Raw genomic sequence first — 23,861 nt, 5'->3', positions numbered from 1 at the left:
CAGAAGAAAGAATGCCTCTATCTTTGATTTACTCTGAAGCATAGAGGTGTTCAGGCTTATATGGCCTCACACTGCAAGCAATTTGATTCGGTGCCAAGGCACAATGTGTTCAGTAAAACACGCTGTGAAAAGTTCAGCTCTGAATTAAAAAACACTCATTTAAATGACAGGCTAACACAAGACACTTTAAGTGCTCTGTCCTACAGTGCCCTCATCAGTAAGTTCCAATGAGAGGCTGAGGGTGCAAAAGCACTCACCGGACTGGATTATGAAAGCACTACGTTGCTGACGTGCTTTGACCAAAACTGAATGTTTGGCTATTTTCCAGAATTCTGATAAGAAGGTTTCAAGTTGCTAGTCCACGATAACAGTGATCTGTCATTGGGAACCAGAAGGGGAAACATCATACCTTTCTTTAAATCTCAGTTTATCTGTGGCTTGGGATGGAATAAGATTTTGAGTGGCATCAGACTAGCCAAGTTTTCCAAACAGAGTATTTGGGAGCAACATAAACCTCCTAGGGACTTCACAAATTTGCCAGAACTTAATTTTTTTAAGAGTATCTTACTTTTTAAAAAAATCAAGTCCCACAAACCCAATGATAAAAACAGGAGTTTGCTATATTTAAAACCACTTCAGGCACGTAGGTGTGTATCAAGAGATTTGGTACCATGTGGATAAACGTGGTACCATGCAGACGAGAGGATAAATGTTTGCAGGGATGGGTTTTTTTCCCCAAAGCACAAACAGCAGTCATGGGCCAGCATTCTCTCCTAATGTCCTAAAATTCAATGTGCAAAAATTCCCTCTGATGGCAACAGGAGTCCACGTACAGAAAGGGCAGCCAGCTCCCACCTGCCTCTCTCTTAGTTTCTCAGTTCAGATTCATGCCTTGGGGCACCTTCCCAAGGGATCCGAGCACTTCCCAAGGAACGGTGATCTAGTTTTGCTACTCATCTGGAACACCACGTAGCGTTATTTTTAGGATACAAAATTACAGACAGAATTTGTTATTGGCAATAGAAACTATGGTCTCTCTTTCCTCCCTTCGGGGACACACACTAGAGGAAAGTGCCAGGGATTAACGGTATGGCATTTAATTTTTTGGAAACATCAAAAATGTCATGGTTATGATAAATGGTTTGCACCCTGAGCTTCAAGTTGGAGTATATAGAGTTTAGAAAAGAAGGATTAATTAGTTTCAAATGCAGTCTGGATCCCCAAGGCCACTTTTCCAGTTTATAATTTTCTCAATTCCCTCTGTCTGTTGTACTATTAAAAAGTGAAACAATGAAAAAAAGAAAACACCTGCACACGCATCAGATGAACGAAGTAAACGGCCTGCTTTTCCTCATCCTCTAATCCTTTTCAGTGATCGCAAAATTAAATCCTAATTATAGCAACAAGAGGTTAGAATAAAAGTAATAGAAAAGTTGTAATATAAAACCAGTAGATTTCTGTTCAAAAGCTACAAATTGTGTACAGAGTAAAACTAAGTAAAGAGAGAAAAAACCATAATCAAGGCCAAGAGATTACTTTTAAAATTTCATATTGATAATATAAGCAAATATGGTAGAAATATCTCTTAGACGGATATATACAAATCTCTCATAAAAAGTTATACATTTCTAAGTAATTATAACTCTCCCATGAATACATATATAATGACTGCAAGGAAGAAAAGTCTTCAGAACCACCAATAAACAAACCCCCAAAATAACCTTACATGTGCTAAAGCCTGAAATGATATTTTTTGTTTACTCCAACAAGTAAAAGCAGGCTTTGGCTAAAATTTTAACCTGTAAATTATTCAACTTACCTCCAAAACACCAGGAAAACACAAAATTACCTACTGAGGTTCAGGTTTTTGTCATCTTTTTAAAAATTTTTTGTTAAAGTTTGTATTGGTTTTGCTTTACCTTTCCCTCTATTTTTCATGTCTGGACTAGAAGAGCTCAGTCTTTCTATCGTGGGGAAAAATGCTGAAAATGAGTTTGCTTAACTACATTTCGTACTGAGTGCAACAGCAGAGAGCCCATAAGGACCTCTCATTTCAACAGACGATATAACAAAGAAATAAGTTGAAAAGATTTTATCTGTCCCTGAACTATTTTGTGGTCATTTATAACAGTATTTGCAAGGAGGTTTTCTTATTCATTAATTAGGATTCATTAGGATTTTAAGTGGCCAGCTTTAAATTACCAATCAACACTCCTATTTATTTTGATGGAAACAACCAACCAACCAAAAGTCTTTCCCTGACGCCTGGCAGCGGTTTCAGGTTAGCCAAGAATTAGATGCCGTTCACTTTTCTGAAATGCACAGGCAGCTAAGGGATGTACAATTTTTCAGGTGCCTGCTTCCCAGTATGTGTAAAAAGGAGTTCTTTAAGACCAAAGATTAATGTTTCGCTGTAATCCGCCAGGATACCTTAGCTTTATCTCAGAAAGCTCTATGTTCGGCAAGCCTGTTTGGCAGCTTTTCTGGAGATCATAAATCAAAAGATTCAGCAAAATTTTCAGCATTTTTGTTGTGAGGCCACTCCCCAAGGTCTGCTCCTCACTGGGATGGTCCCGGGGATTAAACTGTGGTTGAGGCAGGACCAAGTGAAGACAATAATGACACTTGTTGCTACTCTCTTTAGGGCCAAGAATCCACCAAAAATTCAGAATTTTATAATTATTTTTTGATACATGGATTTACATTTAGATAAGCTGACTTGAACCAGCAATCTTACTACCTCTAAAATGCACTAAAATACCACTGAAATTGTAAAATATAAAGTTTTGGACGATATGTGTTACACTCAAAACTTCCACACGAGCATTTATTACAATGATACTGCACTTCAGGTAACTTTGGACACTCCACTCACTTACAATACAGAATTCTTCAGCTTTTGACAGCTTTACAAAGGAAATTTGCCATTTGTGTTGTGAATGGGGGTATATATTACTTTGCCTTTCAAAGCGCGTGCAGTCCACTTTGCTGCTGATAATCTGTATAAAACTGGATTAACGAATCGGGAATCCTTGGGGTCACGACAGTCAGTGCGTACCGAAAGTGCCGTCCCATGATAGATTTGGCATGTATGTCTTCCTGAAGAGCTAGAAGGGCTGCTTCTCTACAGACTGCTGTTATCTGCAAAGAAACAATAAAAAACCCCACATAGCATGATTATTAAAAAATATATTACTCGAAAGGAAGAAAGCAAACACAAGAATATCATACTCCAAATGTCAGATACTCACAAGGACAGAGTTTCTCCAACTTTTTTTTTTTTTAACAAATGAGGTTGTGGGTGATTAGGACATCCAAGAAACAGGATACAGCTCGAAATTCAAACCACAGTAACGTTACATTTCATATTACAGTATGTTGCAAATTAACTTGATAATCATATTACCTTGTGTTAAACTCCCCACAACACCTGATAAATTAAACCCCCAACAACCAGCAATACATTTTTCTGTCCCCAAAGCGCAAAAGCAGATATTCCCAGGCTCTGCGGGCACTTTTCTTTCTCAGCTTTATGCTGGGAAAGAAGTAAAAACAATTAATTCAGAAAGGAAGGCTAGAAGGAGAGGGGTGTGTGGAAGGGGAGGAGGGTTAAGGTCTCATACCCTGCAATGTGTTTTTAAGCTCTCTGGACTTCAGACAGCGGAAACAGACTGATGCCAGTGTCACTCTAAAGACACATTACTGTGGTGAAAAGAGCTTGTGGAATGAAAAGAGATATTGTGATTTCCAGTGCAACAGGGAAAACAGTGATTGATATTGACTGCTCCCTTATATCTGTAAATGAAAGAGCCAGCTGAAACACATTTGTCCAGCTATTCAGCATTTTTTCTCTGTTTGTTCACTTACTGAAAAGAGTTCCCCCGCTTGTGCTGTGCTAATGGTTGCCAAAGCCGTTTAGTAGCTTTTTAGAGGATTTAGCAGCATGTTTAGGAAGCTTTCACAAGAAAACATGCATGGATTTAGATGGCTTTGTCAAGTTACAACAATATTACTATTAGTTCTGTGCTGCTCTAATGAGCAGCGAAGCTAAACACTGCTGTTATGCATTTTAATGGTCTTCGGGACTTCAGAGACAGTTAAACATGGAAGCGTAGCTGAGATTTAGTGCACCAACTTCTTGCGGAGATAACTAATACATCATCTAGAAAATAATGCAGGAATCTTGGTCTTTCCATTCAGGTTTTTCTCAGTATGACTATTTCTCTAGCATAAATATAAAGCTACTTAAAGAAAAAAACCCAAACCAGATCAAGCTCCCCCCATCCCTGCCCAACACCAAACCCAGAAATCTTTCAAAGGGGAGAAGACTGTTGATGGAAAAACAGATCCCAAGCATCCTGGACTCTGAACCTGTGCTGGTCTTTGAAGGAGGGGTCCATTTCCCCTTGATAAATACCGCACTAAGGGCAAGTTTTCCACAAAATGGAGAGGAAGAGACCTTCTGGGGGTTTTCACAGCCATTCTTAAACAAACCCCAAAACGCAGTACAGCAGGTTTTGACCATCCTGTTCTGCTCACAGAGACCGTCGCCAATCTACAGCATCAAAATTATGAAGCAGGGTAGCACTACAGCACAAGCCCTTCACTTGTTAGGAGCTGGTATGTTCTACTGAAGGAGAAGCTGAAGGAAAGACTGTCAAGTTGGCAGATCTAAAAAAGAAGGAACACCACTGCCAGTCCTATTTCTTCCTGTTTCATTTGTACACTGATACAAATGGGAGGAATTTGCCCATAAGCTGATACTTCTGATGATACTTTTACGTTTTCTCTATGCTCTGCCAAGAGTGTTGGTAACAGTGACAATAATTAACCTCCAAAGGATTTTTTGTTTTAATTTTATTCCTAAAGACTGAACCATAAGTTCTGAGATAACCAAAAATTAATAGACATGAGGAAGCACCAGAAAACTGCTATTTTTTGTTGGTTTCCCAGGAGCATTGGAGCTGCTTTTAAGGGAAGAGGAAAGAATTTTAAGGCATGAATTATTGTTCTCTCTTTTCCTGGCTGCACTCAGAACTTTTGTGGACTAAATCTTTAATATATTATTGAGTAATAAACAGCAGGCATTATGGCACAGTGTTTAAAATTTGGGCCCTTGCTTCTGGTGGCAGAAGTCACATGGCGTTGTTTCCATTCCTTGGCTCACCCAGAGGATCAGGTTTCTGAGGTAAGAGATTCGACAAGGCAAGTTTGATTATTTTTCTTTGTTCAAGTATGCAAACTTAAAAAAAGTCCTCACAAGCATTCTCACTAGCTAGTAAAGCTAAATCACTTGTGGAAAGCAAACACAAGTAGTAAGATAGCCACAGTGAAATGAGAGGGAATTCATCTGGTGAAATCTGCTGCGTTATTGGCCTAAGGTCTGCTGGTTTTTCACGGATATTTCTTGTCGCAGTCACATTAGGACATTCCTTACTAGACCAAGCAACTGAAGGGTTTTTCAACATCGTTTCTGCCTAGGTTAAAAAACAACAAAGATTGGGTCAAGCGGCAAAGAGGGAAGGTAGCAGAAGGGGCTGACTGACAACAAAGGAAGACGACCAGCTGCTTTGCAGCAAGGTGCGGATCCTTCCCAGGCTTAGCGGCACTCCAAAACCAGAGGCTGCATCTAGATCGTCAGTTTTAAAACCTTGCAACATACCTATCCTCAATGAATTTGTTTAATTATTGTCTTAAATCACTTCTCCTTTTGGCCTCCCCAACATCATCCTGTAATGAGTGCCATGGTCTAATCACACATTGTATAAAAAAGCACTTTTGTTTGTCTTAAACCTGGTAATTTCAACAAGTGCCTCCCAGTTCCTGTGTTATGAGAAGGGTGATTCATCTGTTGTTCTCCGTTCACCTTCCCTTTACCATCAATGATTTTACAGAGTTTTATCTCATCCCCTCTCAGTCAAGTCTTTGCAAGCTGAAGAGTCCTCAGTGATTCAGTCCCAGCTCCTGCAGAACTTGTCCATCCTTCAGCCCGTCTGCCATGTCGTCTCTGCTGGTTCTGCTCTATCCTCTTGCTGCTGAGCGGCTGAAGCCGTACAGGGCACGGAGGGAGCCGCACCACGGCATAGCAGTGTGTCTGGGTTGCTTGCAGTTCCTTTCCTACTATTGTATTCACCATCATATTAGTGGCAAGATGATTTTTTTCAGAAAATTTTCTACACTGCCTCCAGTATCTTTTCCTGAGTGACAATATCTAATTCAGGTCGTATACTTGTGAATTTGAAGCCTGGGTGATTTTCTTCTCTCTCCATTGCATTTATCAGCCTGAATAGCCTCTGCCTGCCTCTATAAATTAATGCTGTGAACCAACATTACCTATCTGCCAGTTTTAAGACAATTCTTAATTATTATCAAATACAAATCCAAGGGATCACCATTTTTACCTTTTCAGTATTTAAAAAAAAAAAAAAAAAGAGTGCAGTCTTTTGGATTTCTGTGTGTTATGAGGAACAGAAATAATGTGCTACCTGTTCCAAAGGCAAAATTGCAGCTCAATGTATGGAAGGACAAAGTAAATATTCTTGACTGCATCTGAATATAGGGTGGCTTTCAGCATTGACTGTTAAAGCAGTAATGAAGACATTAAGTGATTGTCAGAGACAACAGTGATTAAACAGCAACAGAGCAGGCCGCAGGTAATTAAGCAATAACTACTGAGGTGTGGGGTGTTACTGCAGAGATGAATTGCCAGCCAGGTGTGGTTGAATACTATTGAATCTCTGAGTACCAGAATATACCCTAGTTTGATGAATAATGTCATTATAAATGGAAATTTAACAAACATGATTCTCATTTTCAACGGAATGAGAGCAAATTACTGACCTATGCATTAGTCTGCTCTCTGCAGTCTTCTCTTAGCATGGAAACAATTTTGAATTCATGTATTAAAAGCAGATTATAATTTTTTTAAAGGACTGATTTATCATCTGAATGAATGCTTTAAGATCAGAAAATAAACAACTAATTTAGAATCCTACTTCAAAGTCAAAAAGGCGACTGTATCAAGTTATCCTGGGAGGAAAGGAGAACTAAAATTTGTGATCTGAACCACACACACACACACACTGATCAGCAATAAGCAAAGCCACACACACGCTAACAGCTATGGTGCAAACAATGATGAGTCCCAAAAAGAAATGGATTTACACCTAGTCGTTCCCTCCCTCCCCATTTCACTCCCAGCAACAATAAAATGCCCAGTGCCAGTTACTGGTCCCTGAATAAACAGCATTCAGCATAACCCATCTTTCTCCCCAAACCAATGGTTACACTGGCTGATTCAGCTTGGCCGGTTCTCCCCCATTCTGGCATTAAGCACCAACTCTTTCCAGCGGACTGAAAGTCCTTTTCAGCTTCTTTGTATTTAAAGTGCTCTAAATAGCTTTAAAGAATCTTTAAAAAAAAAAAAAAAGAGGAAAAAAGAAATGAGCTTCTGTGTTAAAGCCTTAGGTATTTTCAAGAAAGTGGTTTTGTTAGCGCAGAGTCTGTTGGGAACACCTGTGAATGTCGGGTTTAATTGGGCTGCAGCTGGTGCCGATTGTGTGCGCAGTAACTGGCAGCCACTGGCTGGCTGTACATTGTGTTTCATTTTCCTTTTTCCTTCCTTTTTAACTTGCTCCTCCACCCCGCCAGTTCAAGTTGTAAGGGATTGTGTGTAAGAGGGATTAGGAGCCTGGAAACAGAATAGTACCCTGCGGTTTGTGAATAGCGCAAATTGTGGCGCTTCCTGGATGAAAACTACCTGCGAGACCGTGCGCCCGTGCGGTGCACGCCTGCTAGGCAGCGTCAAAGGAAGGCTGTGTATAGGTTTGGGGAGTTTGCTTTCCCGCTCTGTTAAGGAGAGATAAAAGGTTCATACATGGCATTTTAAAAAGACATGAATAACGCCTGGGTCAGGACATCTGTTTCTCACTCAGGCAAATTCCTACCCGTGTCAGGCACCTCCTCTTACCCCTGCGTCAGAAGCTGCTCTACGGAGAGCAATAGCCTTATCCCCACAAAACCGGGGAAGTCGGAAAGCTCTCAGGACCCAGGGCTGCCACCTGATTGAGGAAAGTGGTGGGCATGGATGTCTTTCCAAAGCCAGACGAGAAAACAAATCAGGAGAAGATGTACCGTAGGCAGAGAGGCTAAAAGGGAGTAGCAGGGAAAGGTTGCTGACTCTATTCTAAAATCGACATAAATATCTCAATTCAGTGCACATCTAGCAGCGCACAACTTTCTGCAAGGGATTTGTACGAGGCTCAGTGCAGTGCTGGGCAGAGGGTAAATACCTCAGAGAGGGAAATACCTCCAGGTTTTTGCCACCCCCAGCGGGTCTCTCCTGCTCAAAGTGTGGGATGCTCCGGCCCCTCTTTCCCCTTCTCCTTTGTGCAGGCACCACCCGCTGCTGGCTGCGGGCTCCCACCCGCCTCTTGCGCTGGCTCCGGCGCTAAGCTGGCCCTTTCATTAACTGATTCAATGCACCAGACCATCAGAAAACTAATCCAGAAAAAAAAAAAAAAAGCGTTAGCTTGCCACTGGGGTATTGAGACGGGCTCACAGAGGGATTTGACAAGCACCAGTCGGCACGGGAGGGGTGGAGAGCACGGCAAGCACCTCGTCCTCCAGCAGCAGAGAGCTGCTGGATCGCCTCCTGAAATTTTGTGCTCACTTACCCTGTTTTAGCATCCCCCCCACCAGTTCGGATGCACATGGCGGTCTGTCTGAACTAGCTCAGGTACCGCAGCATGATGCTGGCTGGGCTAGGGAGACGTGCCCTAGATAACACTTTTGTACAACATACCACTTTTAAAGATAAAAACACTATTTTAAGATGTCACAAATACCATTTTTTCTTTAAAATGGGCTAAAATGAGAGGCTCTTAACTGGTGAGAGGTGGCGTTCTTGACGTATTTCAGAAAGGCTTAAATTTAGTACTTCTTGTGTTTCAACTTTCCTGTTTCGTGTATAAAACAGACAAAACAGGAAAATACAAGATAACATGCTTTTTTTCTTTTCTCTGAGAAGAGAAATTCTTACAGACCACTACAAATCTTGTTCTGTTTAGGAAAAAAAGTTTCCAATACTATGAAATAATTGATCACCCTGCAATAAATTTTGATCTAACCTTTGAAAGACAAAGAATCACCCTTGTATGTGCATCTCTTCATTCCGCTCAATTCTGTGATCCGTAGATTTAAATGGGATGGATTACACGTTTCGGCATTTTGCAAATGGAAAATAATCTGTTCTAACCAGAAAATGATAAAGTATATTAGCATAATGCTTTTCATACAGTATCCATTCATTCCTCAGATTCATGCACTGTACCTACCACTGGGGCTTTGGAGTGAATTTACTTAATACATGATTGTCGCTCTATAAAACTTTCCTAACTAAAGTGTGCAAGGCACTCACAGGCCACACAACTGCCTCAGTGAGACAGAGGCTTCTCTGATCTCTAAGTAGCTATGTTTTAAAATGTTATTAGTTTTCCTGAAGTTAAAGTGCATACATCTATATGGTTCAGTATTCACGAACACTGCCTTGGAACAGATGAGTTCCTATTTGTATTGCAGCTATCCGCTGCAAGGATATCCTATAATTAAATATTATTTTTTATAAAAAGATAGACTGCTTTCTTCCTCGTTTATTAAAGAGACATTCAATATGAGCGGACATTGGATAGTCTACTTTAAAACAGGTCTGTAGTGATGAAGCAGCACCTTTACAATTCTTAAATAAAAAGGACAGGTATTATGTGTATCTCATGTCTCTGATCCAACAGGCTGAGCAAACAATCTCTGCTATTCCTGGTTTCTTTTATGAGAAGTTGTTAAGGAAATGTAATTGAACAAAACCAGCTCCTTTAATGATGTCTGTAAGTGACCTTAGTTCAGAACAGACTGGCCCAAATCTTCACTATTTAATCTACAGTTTGCTTATTTGTGTAATTTTGCAGATTGATGTGCATGTGACCATGCATGGGGGTGTCCGCAGCTTACCTGAGGTGCTGCACAGGGACACGAAGTGGTCGTGCCCCCTGAATGCTTCTGGTCTGACCCAGATCATGGTTCCCACTCAGTTCTTTCCACGGTGGCCACAGCTGCCCTGGGGGGCTGCAGCAGAGACCAAGTCCTCCTTCTGCCCCCTCCTCCCGGTCTCAGCCAGGAGGGCCAGGCTTCAGGTTCACCTTGTCTACCTGCTGCGGTCACCCGGTGCCGGAGAGCCTGGCGTGTTGGCCAGGGGCTGAGCCAGACAACTGGCCGGTTGCTCTTGCGGGACAACAGCATCATGGCAACAATTAATGAGACAGTGGTGACCACAAAATGCTGCATTTAATTGCTCTTACAGTACCAAAAATTGAGCACGGGTTGTGCCTGGGCAGCCGACAGTATCACATGTATCAGTAGCTCTTATTATTCTATAAAGCTTAAACACGCCCAGAGAAGAGAAGGGAAAGATGAGGTATGTAGCCAAAATTAAGCATACGTATCATAACTATAGCACATGATGACAGCTGAAGAGAATAAACCAGAGCCTTCAGTGGTACACGCTAAGTGTCATCACACATACCTCTGCTCATCCCGACATGTTCTGACAGAGCGAAGCTTTGACTCCATTTGCAAGCTTTCCTTTCTCTTCTTTCCACTCTCTTAAAAAATATTACTAGATGTGGTATCCTTCCAAGCAATATATAAAACATGTAAATTCCAATTTAACTTTTGTAACTACAAGCCCAAAATGCAGCTATTTTCCAAAATGCACTCTGTCGATATGGCTCCCATCACTTTGGCAGAGACATGGCATAGCTACACCTTTCACAAAGGAATTCCGTAACAAAACGAGTTTTTACATGCTGGGACTAAATATTTTTAAAGAGCATTCTCTGCCAACTTCAAGTTTCAGCTATATTTGTGCAACTAAAAAAAAAGAAAAAAATCACACACATGTTTCTATACAAGATTAAGCTGCATTTCTGGTTAACCTCAGAATTATTTCATTTTTATATAAACATTTAATGAGAAAATTTAACTTCTTCCCTTCAATGAGGAAAAGGAAGCCAAGCCACTAGAAAAACAGAGTCTTTCTATATGTACACACGCGTGTGTGTGTGTGTGCGCACACTCATTTTAATTAAAAGTAATTAACAGAATACTGTGTTCTCACTCACAGTATGCTGTTACTAGAGAGGACCTGTACACAGAGCCAATGCTAGTTTGCTGAACGCCGCTAGCAAGACAGATTGAATTATGCAACTAAAAATTTAGAACTAGAAGACTTGGAGGACATCATTAGCTGTAGCTGTCATGAGTTTCTCTCTAGAAAAGCAAAACAAAAGAAAAAAAAAACTACAGAACAGATTTGTCAGCTTCTACCTTATGAAACCTGTCACAGTGTAGGTGTTAAGTAGCTGTTGCGTTTGCTTGCTTTCTTTTCAGATTTTGAGGCAGACAGATATGAGGTTGGGTGACACATTTAGCATATTCCGTATTTCTTGCACTGAAAAATAATTCATATCTTTGCTTCTCAAACCAGTAATTCCTTTCTCAAGTTTAACCCAGGAGAGTAGCAGAGGCCTTAGACTCCTATCAAAACAAAGCAAATAAAAGCAATTCTGCAAAAGGAATTGGGAGAAGTGCCCTCCCTTCCCTAAAAATATTTATTTTTTTCGTCAATAGAGCACAGCCAGTCTAGAACTGTCTTTCAACTCCTTTCAGCTCCAGCAGCATTTCTGTTACATTATATCACCACTCGAAGACTGCTAGAGCCCTAAACTTTTGAATCCACCCAGCAAAAAGGAAAGCAAAAAATTATTTTTTCATGGATTTATTTAAACTCTCCCTGTCATCCTGTCTTTGTGCTATGGCAAATACTGTCTCCGATTTGGATCTTGCATAGCAGGTTAATAGCAACTGTGTTCGTAGTTACCTACGTTTGAGATATCATAATACAATATAGTAAAAGCAAACAAACTCAGTTAAAAATAATGGCCAGAAAGTCTAGCAAATCTTCTGGAGTCTTAGTGTTTCTATCAATTTGGATAGAAAGCATACAAATCCTGTGAGAATAAATGAGATGTATACTTTCTGGGTCTCTGTATGGCTATTTACACATGCATACACATCCTCAGTTGAGGCAGGGCGTGAAAAGAAGACATTTGTTGTGCAGGGCCTTTAGACTGCAAGATGGATAATGTCCTTAATGGAAGCTCTCTTGCTTTTTCATTTATTGTGTTCTCAGTTCCTGGAAGGTGCGAGATGTCTCCTGTGGAGTATCTATTTCCTCCGCAGAATGCTAGAGGAATTTCAGATTGTTTCTAAGTTTACCTCTTGGAGCTTCCCATGGCACCCAGCTGCTTGTGTTTCCCATGAAAATCAGGGAAGAGGGCTACTGCATGCCTGTATTCCAGGGAGGCAGAGTATGGCTGGGAGGATGGTCAGACCTAGAAAGCAATGCTGTTAGCCACAGCTAGATGCCTCTGTGTACAGTTATTACTCCTTAAGGAGGAAGCAAAAGGGCTGGTAAAAAACTTAACGTAAGCTTTAATGCAAATTATGCTTGTGCGAGAAAAGAAAAGAAGTAATTATAGCAAGGAAAAAACCAATGAATGCTATAAATACGTGAAACAAGAAAAGTGGTGTACCATCAATTACTCTGAGTTAAGGATTTATGTAAGGGGTATATTTTAATGGAATAGAAAGTCAATAAAACGGCAGTAAGACAGACATGACAGCGTGCCCTATGCTTCCCAACAGTCAGTCTAAACCAGTGATGCACTGGTCACCACCTCTTTTTGATATGGCCCCCCAACGAGCCCGTTCAAGTGCTAACCAGCAGAAACCTAATCCAGCAACACAGAAGACAGAAGTTTTTGCTGGTTTAGCACCCTGAACTGGCTCAGCCAGGATGCAGGCAGGAAGGCAAGCAAGGGAGGAAGGCTCTGAAGGCAGGGAGAGGACGAGACTGCAGCAGAAGCAAAGCACACCGAAACTTAGAGACATACTGAACCTACATACAAATGCTTTCACTTGTGCAACTTACTTCACTCATCTGCCAATTCAAAAGCCAATGCAAGATGCATCTAATTAAGAAAAGTGTATGCCTGGTGTATACAGAGAGACATTCACTGGTGCAGGCAGCCTTGCGAGTGGCCCTTTCGGGTGGGCAGCCTCCACGTTTCCCAGAAGGATTTTGGTGTTCTGACTTGACACCCCTTGATCTACTGGTTTTAAGATTTGCGTGCTTAAAAAACCGCAGTATTTTGAGTTATTCAGTCATAAAACAATTAATACAATTCTACTGTCAATAACAGCATATCTGCTAACCACTTTTAGTTTCAATAAAAGCTTCAAACAATACATCTCAGGTGTATACCTGTTGTGTCTACTGAATATAGTCCATAGGTAAGTGTGACCCACTGCTTCTGGTCTAAAATTACCCAGTCCAGTGAATCACGGAGTGTGTACCGTAAGGGCTTCACAGCAGTATCCCAAAGTACCAGCTCCCTCACAAGGGGAGCAGCTTGTCACCAGGAGAGTTGGCCCCCATCGCTCTGGGAACGAGCCAAAGAACAGAATGAGCACAAGGTAAAATGCTGAAATGTAAGAACCTGTAGTCAGAGCTGTCACTTACCTTTGGTGAAAAGTTATGCATGACCAGATTAACAAGGCATCTGCTTTTGCATTGTTAACATGAAAACTTCTCATTTGAGTGCCCTCTTGCAGCTGAGAAAACGGAATCCATGTCATGTCTGAAAGTCACTTCAGTATTCTGGATAACTGGATTTGCTACTCCATGGATAACAGATCTAATTTAGCAAATTCCTCCATTTCTTCTCTTTCATACTTGTAAACTCTTTCTCGGTTTGAGCCATGTTATTGTGAAAACCTCCCTAGTCTCTTGGGTTTTCTCCCCCTCCTTCCTTGTCTAGGCAAGACAATGTAATGCAAATTTCCAGAGCTATGAAGGCTTAGAAAATGGGTCATTTGCATTTCTCTTCACTTAACAAAGATGTTTTAGGTTCAAAATTTATCCTCAACATTTTTGCAAATACGCATAGGGGGAAGCAGAGGAGTCTCCCTTCCCTTTCCTCCAGGTTGTATGCAGCTTGCTTTTTTAATCTTAACAGCATTTGAACTTCTAAGAAGTTGCAGACTAGCATGATACACAAACAATTTAAGGCCGGAAATTTACGGAATTTATGTTTAATAGTGTTCAGCCATGAGGCTCTGCCTAGAGGTCTCTGACACTTGCTGTCCTTGGCCACAGTGCTCTAGATTCAACATTCCCCACTTCAAGCCCTTGCCTTTGGTGCTTGCATCAAAGCAGAGTAGCTCTGGGCCCTCTGCACAGGAGGCACAAATCCACAAGCCCCCAGGAGGCCCCTCAGGCCACCCAAGCCCTGCAGAGAGGCACCTACCTTTTCCCAGCAGTGACAGAGGGAGGTGGGAGTGATCACACCCGTTAGGTAGGTGCTTAACATTTGAGCAAGGCTGTCTTGTAGACACTGTCGCATACGGCATTACTGTTTTCACAGTCACTGAGATAATGCCAGGTGTCTCCCACCTTTCCTGGCACCAGGAAGATTTGCCAGGATAGCATCTAACACCACAGCAGGTGCTGAGAACAAGGGAGGAGAGAATGACGCCCAAAGGAGCTGCTACAGCTGTAGCACAGCAGAGGATGCCACAAGAGCGAGCTGAGAAAGGTCATCTATTACAGAACTAAGGATCACAGCTAAAAAAGCTCAAAAGCCATTAAGAAATGTTAGTGCAACCAGGAACAGGACTGACCTGTGCAACTGAAGTGCTCCTGAGTTGACATGTTTGAGGCACAGTTACAAATTGAAGTTATCATAAGGTTTCCTGTAGGAGCGTGCCCCTTGCTATGTGGCTGGTTTACCTACCAGAGCATAAACTCTGCCAGAGAAAAGATTCTGCTCCCCCCAGTCTCTGCCACTAGAGAAAGGAATTGTATCATCTCTCTTTGTCCAAACAGCTACGAAGAGAAAGGAGGAAAGAAAGATGAAGGGAACAACTACTATGGAGAGCAACAGGAGAGACAGACAGGACCCTTGGGCTGGGAGGGCTTTTGGCAGAAGGGAAGAAGGAGAAAATGAGAAGAAAAAAAAAAAAAAAAAAGCAGTACTGTGGGTTGTACAGATCCTAGCCAGCCCTCAAATCTATAGCCTGAAGAGTAAGAACAAAAAGCAGTCTTAGCCCATACTGCAAGCCTCTGTACAAGAAATATGCAAGCCTGGATCTTCAAAATATCTAGCCGTCTTCTTTGGGGGAAGCTGGGTGGACACACAGGAAAAGATAATCTGCTCCTCTTACCTGCAGTGCTGTGGATGCAATCCTCTTGACAGAGCCTGCAGCACACCTATGCCTTCTCATGAATAGCCATAAATATTTTACTACCTTGAATTGCGCAGCCAAGTTACATAATTACACAATGAAGCACAACTGCTCTCCTCGGTGCCATTCTAGCCTACCCAGCAGGCTCAGAAATCACCTAGCAGTCCACTTTGCATGACACAGAAGTGTAGAGGAGGATGCTAAGGATGCCAGCATCCAACAGCACATGCCAAGTGGCCAAATGTGGAAGAGTCAGAAAATACAGGACACCTTAATTAGTGGGCAATGCTGACACTGTCTTTAGCTCATGCTGCTCTGTCTTCCTAGCACAGGTTTCTACAACTGGTATTGTCCCCAGCCCCTTGTCAAGAGATGAGTTCATAAGATTTTCTCAGGAATTGCCTATGTCCATGAGAAAGTGTGAGCTTTCCACTTTCCAGTGTATTATATTTACTCATTTTATGTTAGATGCTCAGACACTAGGGCTGGGAGAGCAAGTGTTTTAGCCCCTCTCCAAACACTGTAAAAGAAGATCAAAAGAATGAAGACAGCACATACAGGATGCTACCACAGAAGCACTAGTTTCCATACTGAACCAAAAAACAAATGCTATTTTCTCTCTGCTTTGTAATTATTCAGTACTGTAACGATCAGGAGATGTTCTTAACATTTCCTACTTGATATCAAATTTAATACTTTTCATGGTTATCTGGAAGACTTTGTGATATCAATCATTTGCTTTGTATAGTACGAGCAAGTTTTAAATGCATGAAATGTCATGGGGAAGCTGGATTTCATTGCTACCTTTCATTTGTGTGACACCACACGGACTGTTACCTACCTCAGCAGCCTGAATTTGTGAAGGCGCTTGTTTTAGCCAGAAGGGCACACACAAAGTGCCTCATGTGTGTGTTCACAGGCTGCATCAGAAAGTGCAGGTCGCACAGTATAGCCGTAATTCAGAAAGCCTCGCTCATGCTGTAATGTGCATCTCCTACTTACCAAGTGCAGTAATGACTTACAAATCAAATACCGTAACTCTGAGAGACTTGGTAATAAGTGCAGCGTCACAGTGACACTCCGGCACTGAGGTCTTTTTTCCCCCCACATAAGCTCATCGGGAACAGCAGCCATAGCACCACAGAGCGCTGAAACAATGTGGGACCTCTCACTCTACGTCATTAAATGCTATTTCGCTAAATTAAAGGCCACAAGTCATATTGTAACCATAAGCCACATAAACTGTATGCCACAGGCCTCTCCCCTTCCAATATTTCCCTCAGCTGTGGATCATTCAAAATCCCACGGAAGAAATATTTCAACATTCATACTTTTTTTTTTTTTTTTTTGGTAAGAGGAGGACCTTCCACCCCTCAGTGGACACAGTATTCAAACCACACTGCCAAATATTATATGATGTCCTTTCCAGAGTTAATTTTTAATTTCCTGACTCTACTGCATGAGAAATTTTCAAATTGTCTTGGCAGTCACTTTACGGCATGTGCAGACCTAATTGCAGACATGAATGCAGAGTCAGCCCAAATGAAAACCTCTGGACTAACTGAAGAATTTCTGCAGAATTAGTTACTTGGTTGAATTAAGTTCCAGAGAGCACCGCAGTCCAGGAAATGATTGCAAATATAAGGCAAAGGGTGCAAACCTTTCTTGCCCCAGCCTGCTGGGGAGGCAGGTGTCTTCGACATGTCACTCAAAAACCTGATGATTTTCCATTTTCATTTTTTAATGCCACAATTCATAACCCACAGATGTTGTGCATGGCTATAAATCTTGGCACCCTCTCCGGTATGAAAGAATTTCCCCTGGTATTCAATTTTCTTTGCTTTACCTTAAGTCACCCTAATCATGCTGACATCTACTATCGATGATTATATTAGCCCTAAAAGATCCTTAAACAAATGAAAAGGACTGACTTCCACTCCTGAAGTTCTGCTTCCAATTTTCTAAAGGAAATTAAATAATGTATAAATCAAATGCTGGGCCCAGGCCCAGGCAGCTGAACATCGCTTTGTCCTTTCAAAGTGAAGAGGAAGTGTCTGCTACAGAAGGGACAAGCCAAGAGAAATAAAGCTTAACCTCAGCTCCATGTGAAAGTGATTTGGGATAATCGGGGGAATCTGCAAAGAGGTTAAAACGGGGACCACATACTAACAGGAGAACTTTACATGATGATCAAAAATATATCAAGAGCTGACCTTCACCTGGGGGAGCTGCACAGCCCTGGCAGTCTGCTACACCGGAGCCAAGTACGAAGGGCAGGAGAAAGAAGAGATGATCAGGAAGTCAAAAATCTATTTATAGCTGGCGTTTGTCACGTCATGGTAATCTTATCAGGTTTTTTTTCAGTTTGCAAGGTTTATAAATAAGTACTGTCTGACAACCTCATAGCAAGTCAGCTACGCAGTAAACGTACACGTTACTTTCCAGTTCTCCTTTAGCTAATACATACTACTTAGATTATTAAGTCAGCCACCAAGGGACTTCTTAATTTATGTACTATTGATGGACTGCTGATCCTTCTCTTTAATACACTATACATCTAGAAGGGGAAATAACAGTAAAAATGTGCTAGATATTTTCCTGGTATTATTTTCTAAGCAAGCGATAGCTTTAATTGCCACAAGGCATTTCTTAAAACTGCTGGGAACAGATGTATTTTGTAATATGATTTCTCTATTGAAAGAAGATCCTGATCAAGTTTACATGGCTTCAACAAGAGTTTACGCTGACATTTTTGCACACAGAAGAGCGGGTTTGAAATCTCAGATCAGCACTAGACTTAATAATTAGGGTCAACATAACCCTATTTGCATAACCCAAACTTTGACGGAGAGAAAAAGATGTGACAGTCAGCTGTTAATGCTACAACTATGTGTGCTCTTGGCTATTTACAAAATCTTCTTCTCTTTGCCTTTAAAAGACACAGAATATTTTAGACACAGTGCAAATGGCCCTTAAACTTAGACGGTGGAAGAGTCTAGTCTTTACACTTTCCCAAGAAACCAGCAAAATTATTTTCAGTGCTGTCATTTAGCAGTTGTTTGGTCTGTCACAACACTAATTGAGTAGCTGGCAAAGCAGGAATAGCCACGTAACAGTTATATATACATGTGAATTCAACAAACATCCTGCCTAGCTGTTGCAAACATGTCAGGAAATGCTTCACTGTTCAAAAAAAAAATAAAAAAAGTAAATCCCCAAACAAAAATACTATCGCTTTCTTTCCCATTTAAAAAGTAGAGTCTGTATACACACTCTTATTGTTTAGAGTTATTTAGATTTAAAGTAGGTAATGAGTGCTACTGGCATTTAAATCTCGGTATACAAATTCATCTGAACATTAAGCACACTTGATTCAGAAGAACCAATGGGTTTACTGGGTTCACAGACTTGTAATTTACCAACAAGTATCCGTATATTTCATGAGAGCTATAAAAGATTAGAACAGGCTTCAGGAATGCCATTTTAGTATAAAGAGGCAATTCAATCAACTGCCATGAGCTGGGAGATTCTCCTATCCATCTCCCTGCTACCTCTCTCCCGACAGACCCCCCTGGGAATGAAGCATTAGCCTATGCTAAGGCTGTGTTTAAAAAAGCAAACCAAGCAAAGGAACTAGGGGGCTTTAGTGGGACCACAGGGCTTTATACAAACACTACTAGAATAAACTCCACTGTAAAGACCTCCAAGTTTCACATCACTTTGTCTCTGCAGGTTACCAAATATCAATAACAAGAAGAAAAAAACAAACCATAAAGAAGGATGGGAAGAAGTAGGAAGTTTTCGCAGAATGTGGTTGTCTGCCATCTTTGAATTTAAACAAAACCAGACACACAATATGTTACTCACACATGAAAAGAGGAGAGCCAAAAAGGGAAGGAGACTTCACTCTCTTTTCCTCTCTCCTTGTTTCAAGAAAGCATCCCTGAAAGCACATACGCATCTGCTTCGGGTCCCCTGACGTCAGTAAACACAACTGAAGCAAAGCACACGCTTAAATATGTTCCAAAACACTTATCTGCTTTTAATAATTGGAAGCTAAATGGAAGCTATAAATCAATGAGTAGAACACATTCAAATCAACAAACAAGACATTTTTCAACTTTAAGGTGATGGCACTTACTGGTTCTGCAAAACTTTGGATTCCGTAACACCCATTATTAGAACTAGAGACAGTTTCTAATGCAAGATTCAATCAATTAATTTATGAATGCTAAAATATGTGCACTGGTAACAGAAAGTAGTTGTGATTAATACCAGTGTGTCAGATTTCTTTGATGCTTTATATCTTAAACACAGCATTAACATTAAATAGTCGAACTAGTTACAGCTAGGTGCAAAGCACCTATCAGAAGTAGTGGTATCCTGGGTTCCCAAACTCCCATGTGGTATGTATTTAACATAAAGATCTTCTACAAACGGTCATCCTTCATTTTCACAGTCACCCAAATCTTCTGTTCCCAAGGTGTAAACCGTCTGCATTTCACATCTAAGCTTGTTAAATACCCAGCACAAAAAGCCAGGGGCTTCCACTGAGAGCTGCAATACAAGCAGAGAGCAGGCAATAAAACAGTTAGTCACTAAGGATTTCTACCTGTTTTTTAAATACCGACGTCTCCAGTAAAAGGAAAATAGGAAGAAAAATGAAGGTCTGGTACAAGGCTACTCATCCCTGCTGGATAATTTTGCTAAGGCTGCTGGGCAGGAAGCTGTGGTCGGCAGCTCAGGCAATGTGCAGCCGGCACTCTTGGAGAGGTCGGGAGACAGGTAAGAAATATGGGCTCTTCCGCCGGAGTGCGGGAGACATTACACACCAGGGACCCTGGTGGGGTTAGGCAAAAGTTGCTCCAAACAGGAGTCAGCCATTTGACAACCCCTTTTCTAAGGCACTGAATGTAGAATTACAGGTCTTGGCTCTATCACAAATGCCATTTCTCACCACCTAGCAAGCTCTGCTGACACCTGGGATGGCTTGCCTTCCTGGATCAGTGCTCATCCAAGTCCTAAACCTCACGGACCATTATTAGCTCCCTGGGACAGACTCCAGTTTGTTCGATCCTGTATAGCAATGTCCGTGCATGTGTGTCGTCTTTATACAGGTACTCATTCTGACTTAAAAATTTATCATCTGCCTACCAGGACAAACAAGACCTGTTACCGTCTGCCACAACCGTTTATTATTTAAGCACAGGATATTGCCTCTAAGGTCTCTTCTCCTCATAACGAGGTGCGTGCTGAGGAGCAAAAGAAGCCTGACCCAAGCTGAACAAGTGTTAATGCATACTTGAAACGGGCACGAAGGAATGTGGCGGGGAGGCAGGGCCAGCGTGCGCAAGCCTGAGGTGCCCGTCTCCAGCAGCTCCAGGACATCCCGGTGCCCAGAGCTGGTCTCTGCATGCGGGCTCCCACCGCCCCTGTTCTGCCCACAGGTAGCGGAGGGTGACAGCAGCTGCTGGGGTACCTGGCACGGCAGGGACCGGTCCCAGGGACTGCCACGGGAATTACTGTAGTAGGATCTAATTCCTTGGTAACAGGCTGGATTGGGTCCTAAATTAGCAATCTCCGGCTTTCATTAGGTTTATTCATCCTTGGGCCAATTTATCTGAGGGCAAAGCTCCCCGGGGGATTGTGCCAGCAAAGTCTTGGGCCTAATAATTTCAGATTGATTTCTGCAGCATCATCTTTGTGTGGCTTTGGAAAGACTATTTGTATATCCCACTATAGACCTTGCGGAAGCAAATACCAATTCTGAAGGAAGATTTTGACTATGCAACTACTCTTTCAAGATAAAAATAAGAGTCGCCTAGACCACGGGCAAAAAGTCCAGACTGAAATATGTTTAACAAATATGGGAAGTTAATGCTCTCCTGTATATTGCTTTGTGAGTTATTAGCACCTAAATATTCTCCATGGTTGAAAGTGTATTAATGAGCTGGAAGACAAAGCGATCTAATCAGAAGAGATCAGCAGTAATTTATCCTGCAGAAGATTTACATGCAGCAGCCATGTGTGTTTGTTTATGATCTCTACATCTGGTAATGAGTTTTTGACATGATGGAAAGCTGTGGTAGAATAATGCACTCTGCTCCTCACACTGACTAATTAATGCTCTACTTAATCTGGAAAAAGACACTTTAAAAATAAACACTAATTTTCAGCAGACCATAAAGAATAGGTAACAACTGAATCACATAGCGTAGGCCTAAAAAGTGGTGTAGCAGCCTCACAAGCATTAAAAAAGGCGCCTTTTAACTCCCAGAGTACCACGTGAAGAGTGTGCGCGCACACACACCTCTCCGACACTGCAAACAGTACATTAACATTTCCATTTTTTCTGAAAGAGAAGTGCAAGTATACATTTTCTCCTTGCAGCAGTTTTCCTTTTGCACCACTTCAAGAGCAACAGACCTTAGATACCTGCAGAGATGATCAAAGCCTGAGTTACAACCTGTAGGAATGACAAAAACCAGTAAGAGATGGCAGAGCTAAAACATTCCCCATCATTCACACACTGGGTGCTAAACTATGGTTTGCATTCACAAGTTACCTACAGTAACACTGTTGGCCATAACCCTCGACCTCATTCTGACAATTGATAAAATAAGCAGTAAATCACAATTTCCACAAGTGACACCGACAGGAAAAGCAGCCACCGCAAAGATGGTTAGACATCGGATCCCCACCAAAAAGAAGGCCGGGGAGACGGTGTTCAGCCCGTCCCCTGCGCAGGGCTGGCTGCTGGGGGGCAGCGCAGGGGGGGCTCGGTGTCCTCAGCTTCCACTGCAGCCATTCCATTGCTTTTAGTCACTTCACCAAGACCTTGTCTCCACAGGATGTTATGCTGGAACAGCTACTGCATTTACATTCACACCCTATCTCATTCCAGGATAACTTCCTCACATTGACATGCCCTTAGAAGTACAAGAAAGAGCATTCGTCTGTGGCTGCATTTAGCCCTAGGCTGAAGTCTCACAAGGTAACAGAGAATAGAGATCTGGCTTTATCTTATAAACTGTGCTAATATATATCACCACCCTTTGGACTGAAACCAACTACTTCTCTCTAATCTCCCAATCATTTCCCACAGAAAGCGCGTACTTTCTCTAGCCCACGAAAGAAGGCAAGGACGTTAAGAAAATCAGAGGGATTGCAGGGCACGGAAAGCTTGTGTGAGCTGCATCCAAGAGCAAATTTCCCAGCCTAAGACACCGGACCTACGAAAAGCCCCTTTCAGTGACTAAGAAATAACCTTAGTGGCTAGAAGAAAAACTGCTTAGGCTACAAGGAACAACACTGTTCTGGCAGATATGCCCTGTGAGGTACAACCAGGCAAGGTCAGTAACGACAGGAATGGCGAGTTGCGGAAACGGAACCAGCAATTCCCTAAAACCACTTTGGTTTGAGGAAAAGAGCGTGCGGGCTGAAGTCTGCAGAGAAGCGCCAGCCTCTGCTGCAGCACTAAGCATAAGTGAGCAAATGGCAAACCATTTCTGGAGGTGACCAGTTTTCTCTGCACTTCCGTCAATGCTTTTCTCATAAAGGTTTTCATTATGTTTTTTGGTGCCCATACCTCTGTGGGTTCCTAGGTCTACAGAACATCTTTGTTCCACTTAGACTAATTCTTTCTTTTCTCTGCTTCTGAGAGAGAACAAGTTACAGCTTCAAACCATGTAGGGCTGCAGTTTCAGTGCTGCAGAATCCCCACTTACCCGCTGCTTCTCTCTCCTCAATTCTTCTCTATCTGATTTACTGTTTACTTACAGACCATATGGGAAGCACGTCAGGAAAGCATGCATCCGGGTTCATGTTCAGAATAAATACTTTTTATGACTATTCCCATGACCTGCAGCAATAGACTAGATTAGTCACCCACAACTATGTATCATCATACAATCATTTAAATATATTTTCAAAACAGAATACGTTTTAAGATACAGATCAACTAAATATTCCTCTATAGGCTTTCTAACACCTATTTCCTACAACTTTACCATTTCCACCTGAGATAGTGTTATCTGTCAAGCATGGAGTCAATATAAACATAAGAACAGAAACACACGGGGCCATGTGAAAGTGCAGCCTGCAGACTATTAGTGCTACCTGGTCTGCTCAGTTTTCTTAACGAAAGAATGACGAAGTGCAGCAGGAAAAGAGCTGAAAATGGATGCTGATGCTGAAGTAAAAGTGCCATCTATCAACAAGTGCAAAAAAAAAAAAAATTATTTTTTATTCTCTGCCTGTTCCAGAAAAACCAAACTCCCTCTAATTTTAGGTTCATCCAATAGCAGAATTCTAAAAGCTTTCTGCTGAACAGAGAACAGAATATTTCCCAAGCAGAATATATCATTTAATCCAAACCCAAATAAACAAAGGGTCAAATTCAACCTCACCCATTACACTCAGCAACAAAATTGAAAGGAAATCTTGAAAAAATAATTTTGAATTGAAATACTTAAAATCTTTTCAAGCTGAAACATTCTGAA

The 23,861-nt window shown here is 41.6% G+C and overlaps 1 protein-coding gene across 1 annotated transcript in view; it reads right to left on the bottom strand.

The window, feature by feature from the left end:
* Positions 1-2,738: 2,738 nt before the first annotated feature.
* Positions 2,739-23,861, bottom strand: part of AFG2A (AFG2 AAA ATPase homolog A) — a 202,018-nt gene continuing 180,895 nt past the window's right edge. Inside the window, 1 exon segment of the mRNA XM_059826729.1 lies at positions 2,739-3,141. Within this exon segment, the coding sequence (XP_059682712.1) occupies positions 2,965-3,141 (177 nt within the window). The 3' untranslated portion in view covers positions 2,739-2,964.

The sequence above is a fragment of the Gavia stellata genome, chromosome 19 (genome assembly GCF_030936135.1).
Source record: "Gavia stellata isolate bGavSte3 chromosome 19, bGavSte3.hap2, whole genome shotgun sequence".
NCBI lineage: Eukaryota > Metazoa > Chordata > Aves > Gaviiformes > Gaviidae > Gavia > Gavia stellata.
Note: the sequence above shows the minus strand (reverse complement) of the source record. Positions and strands in the feature narration are given on the sequence as shown.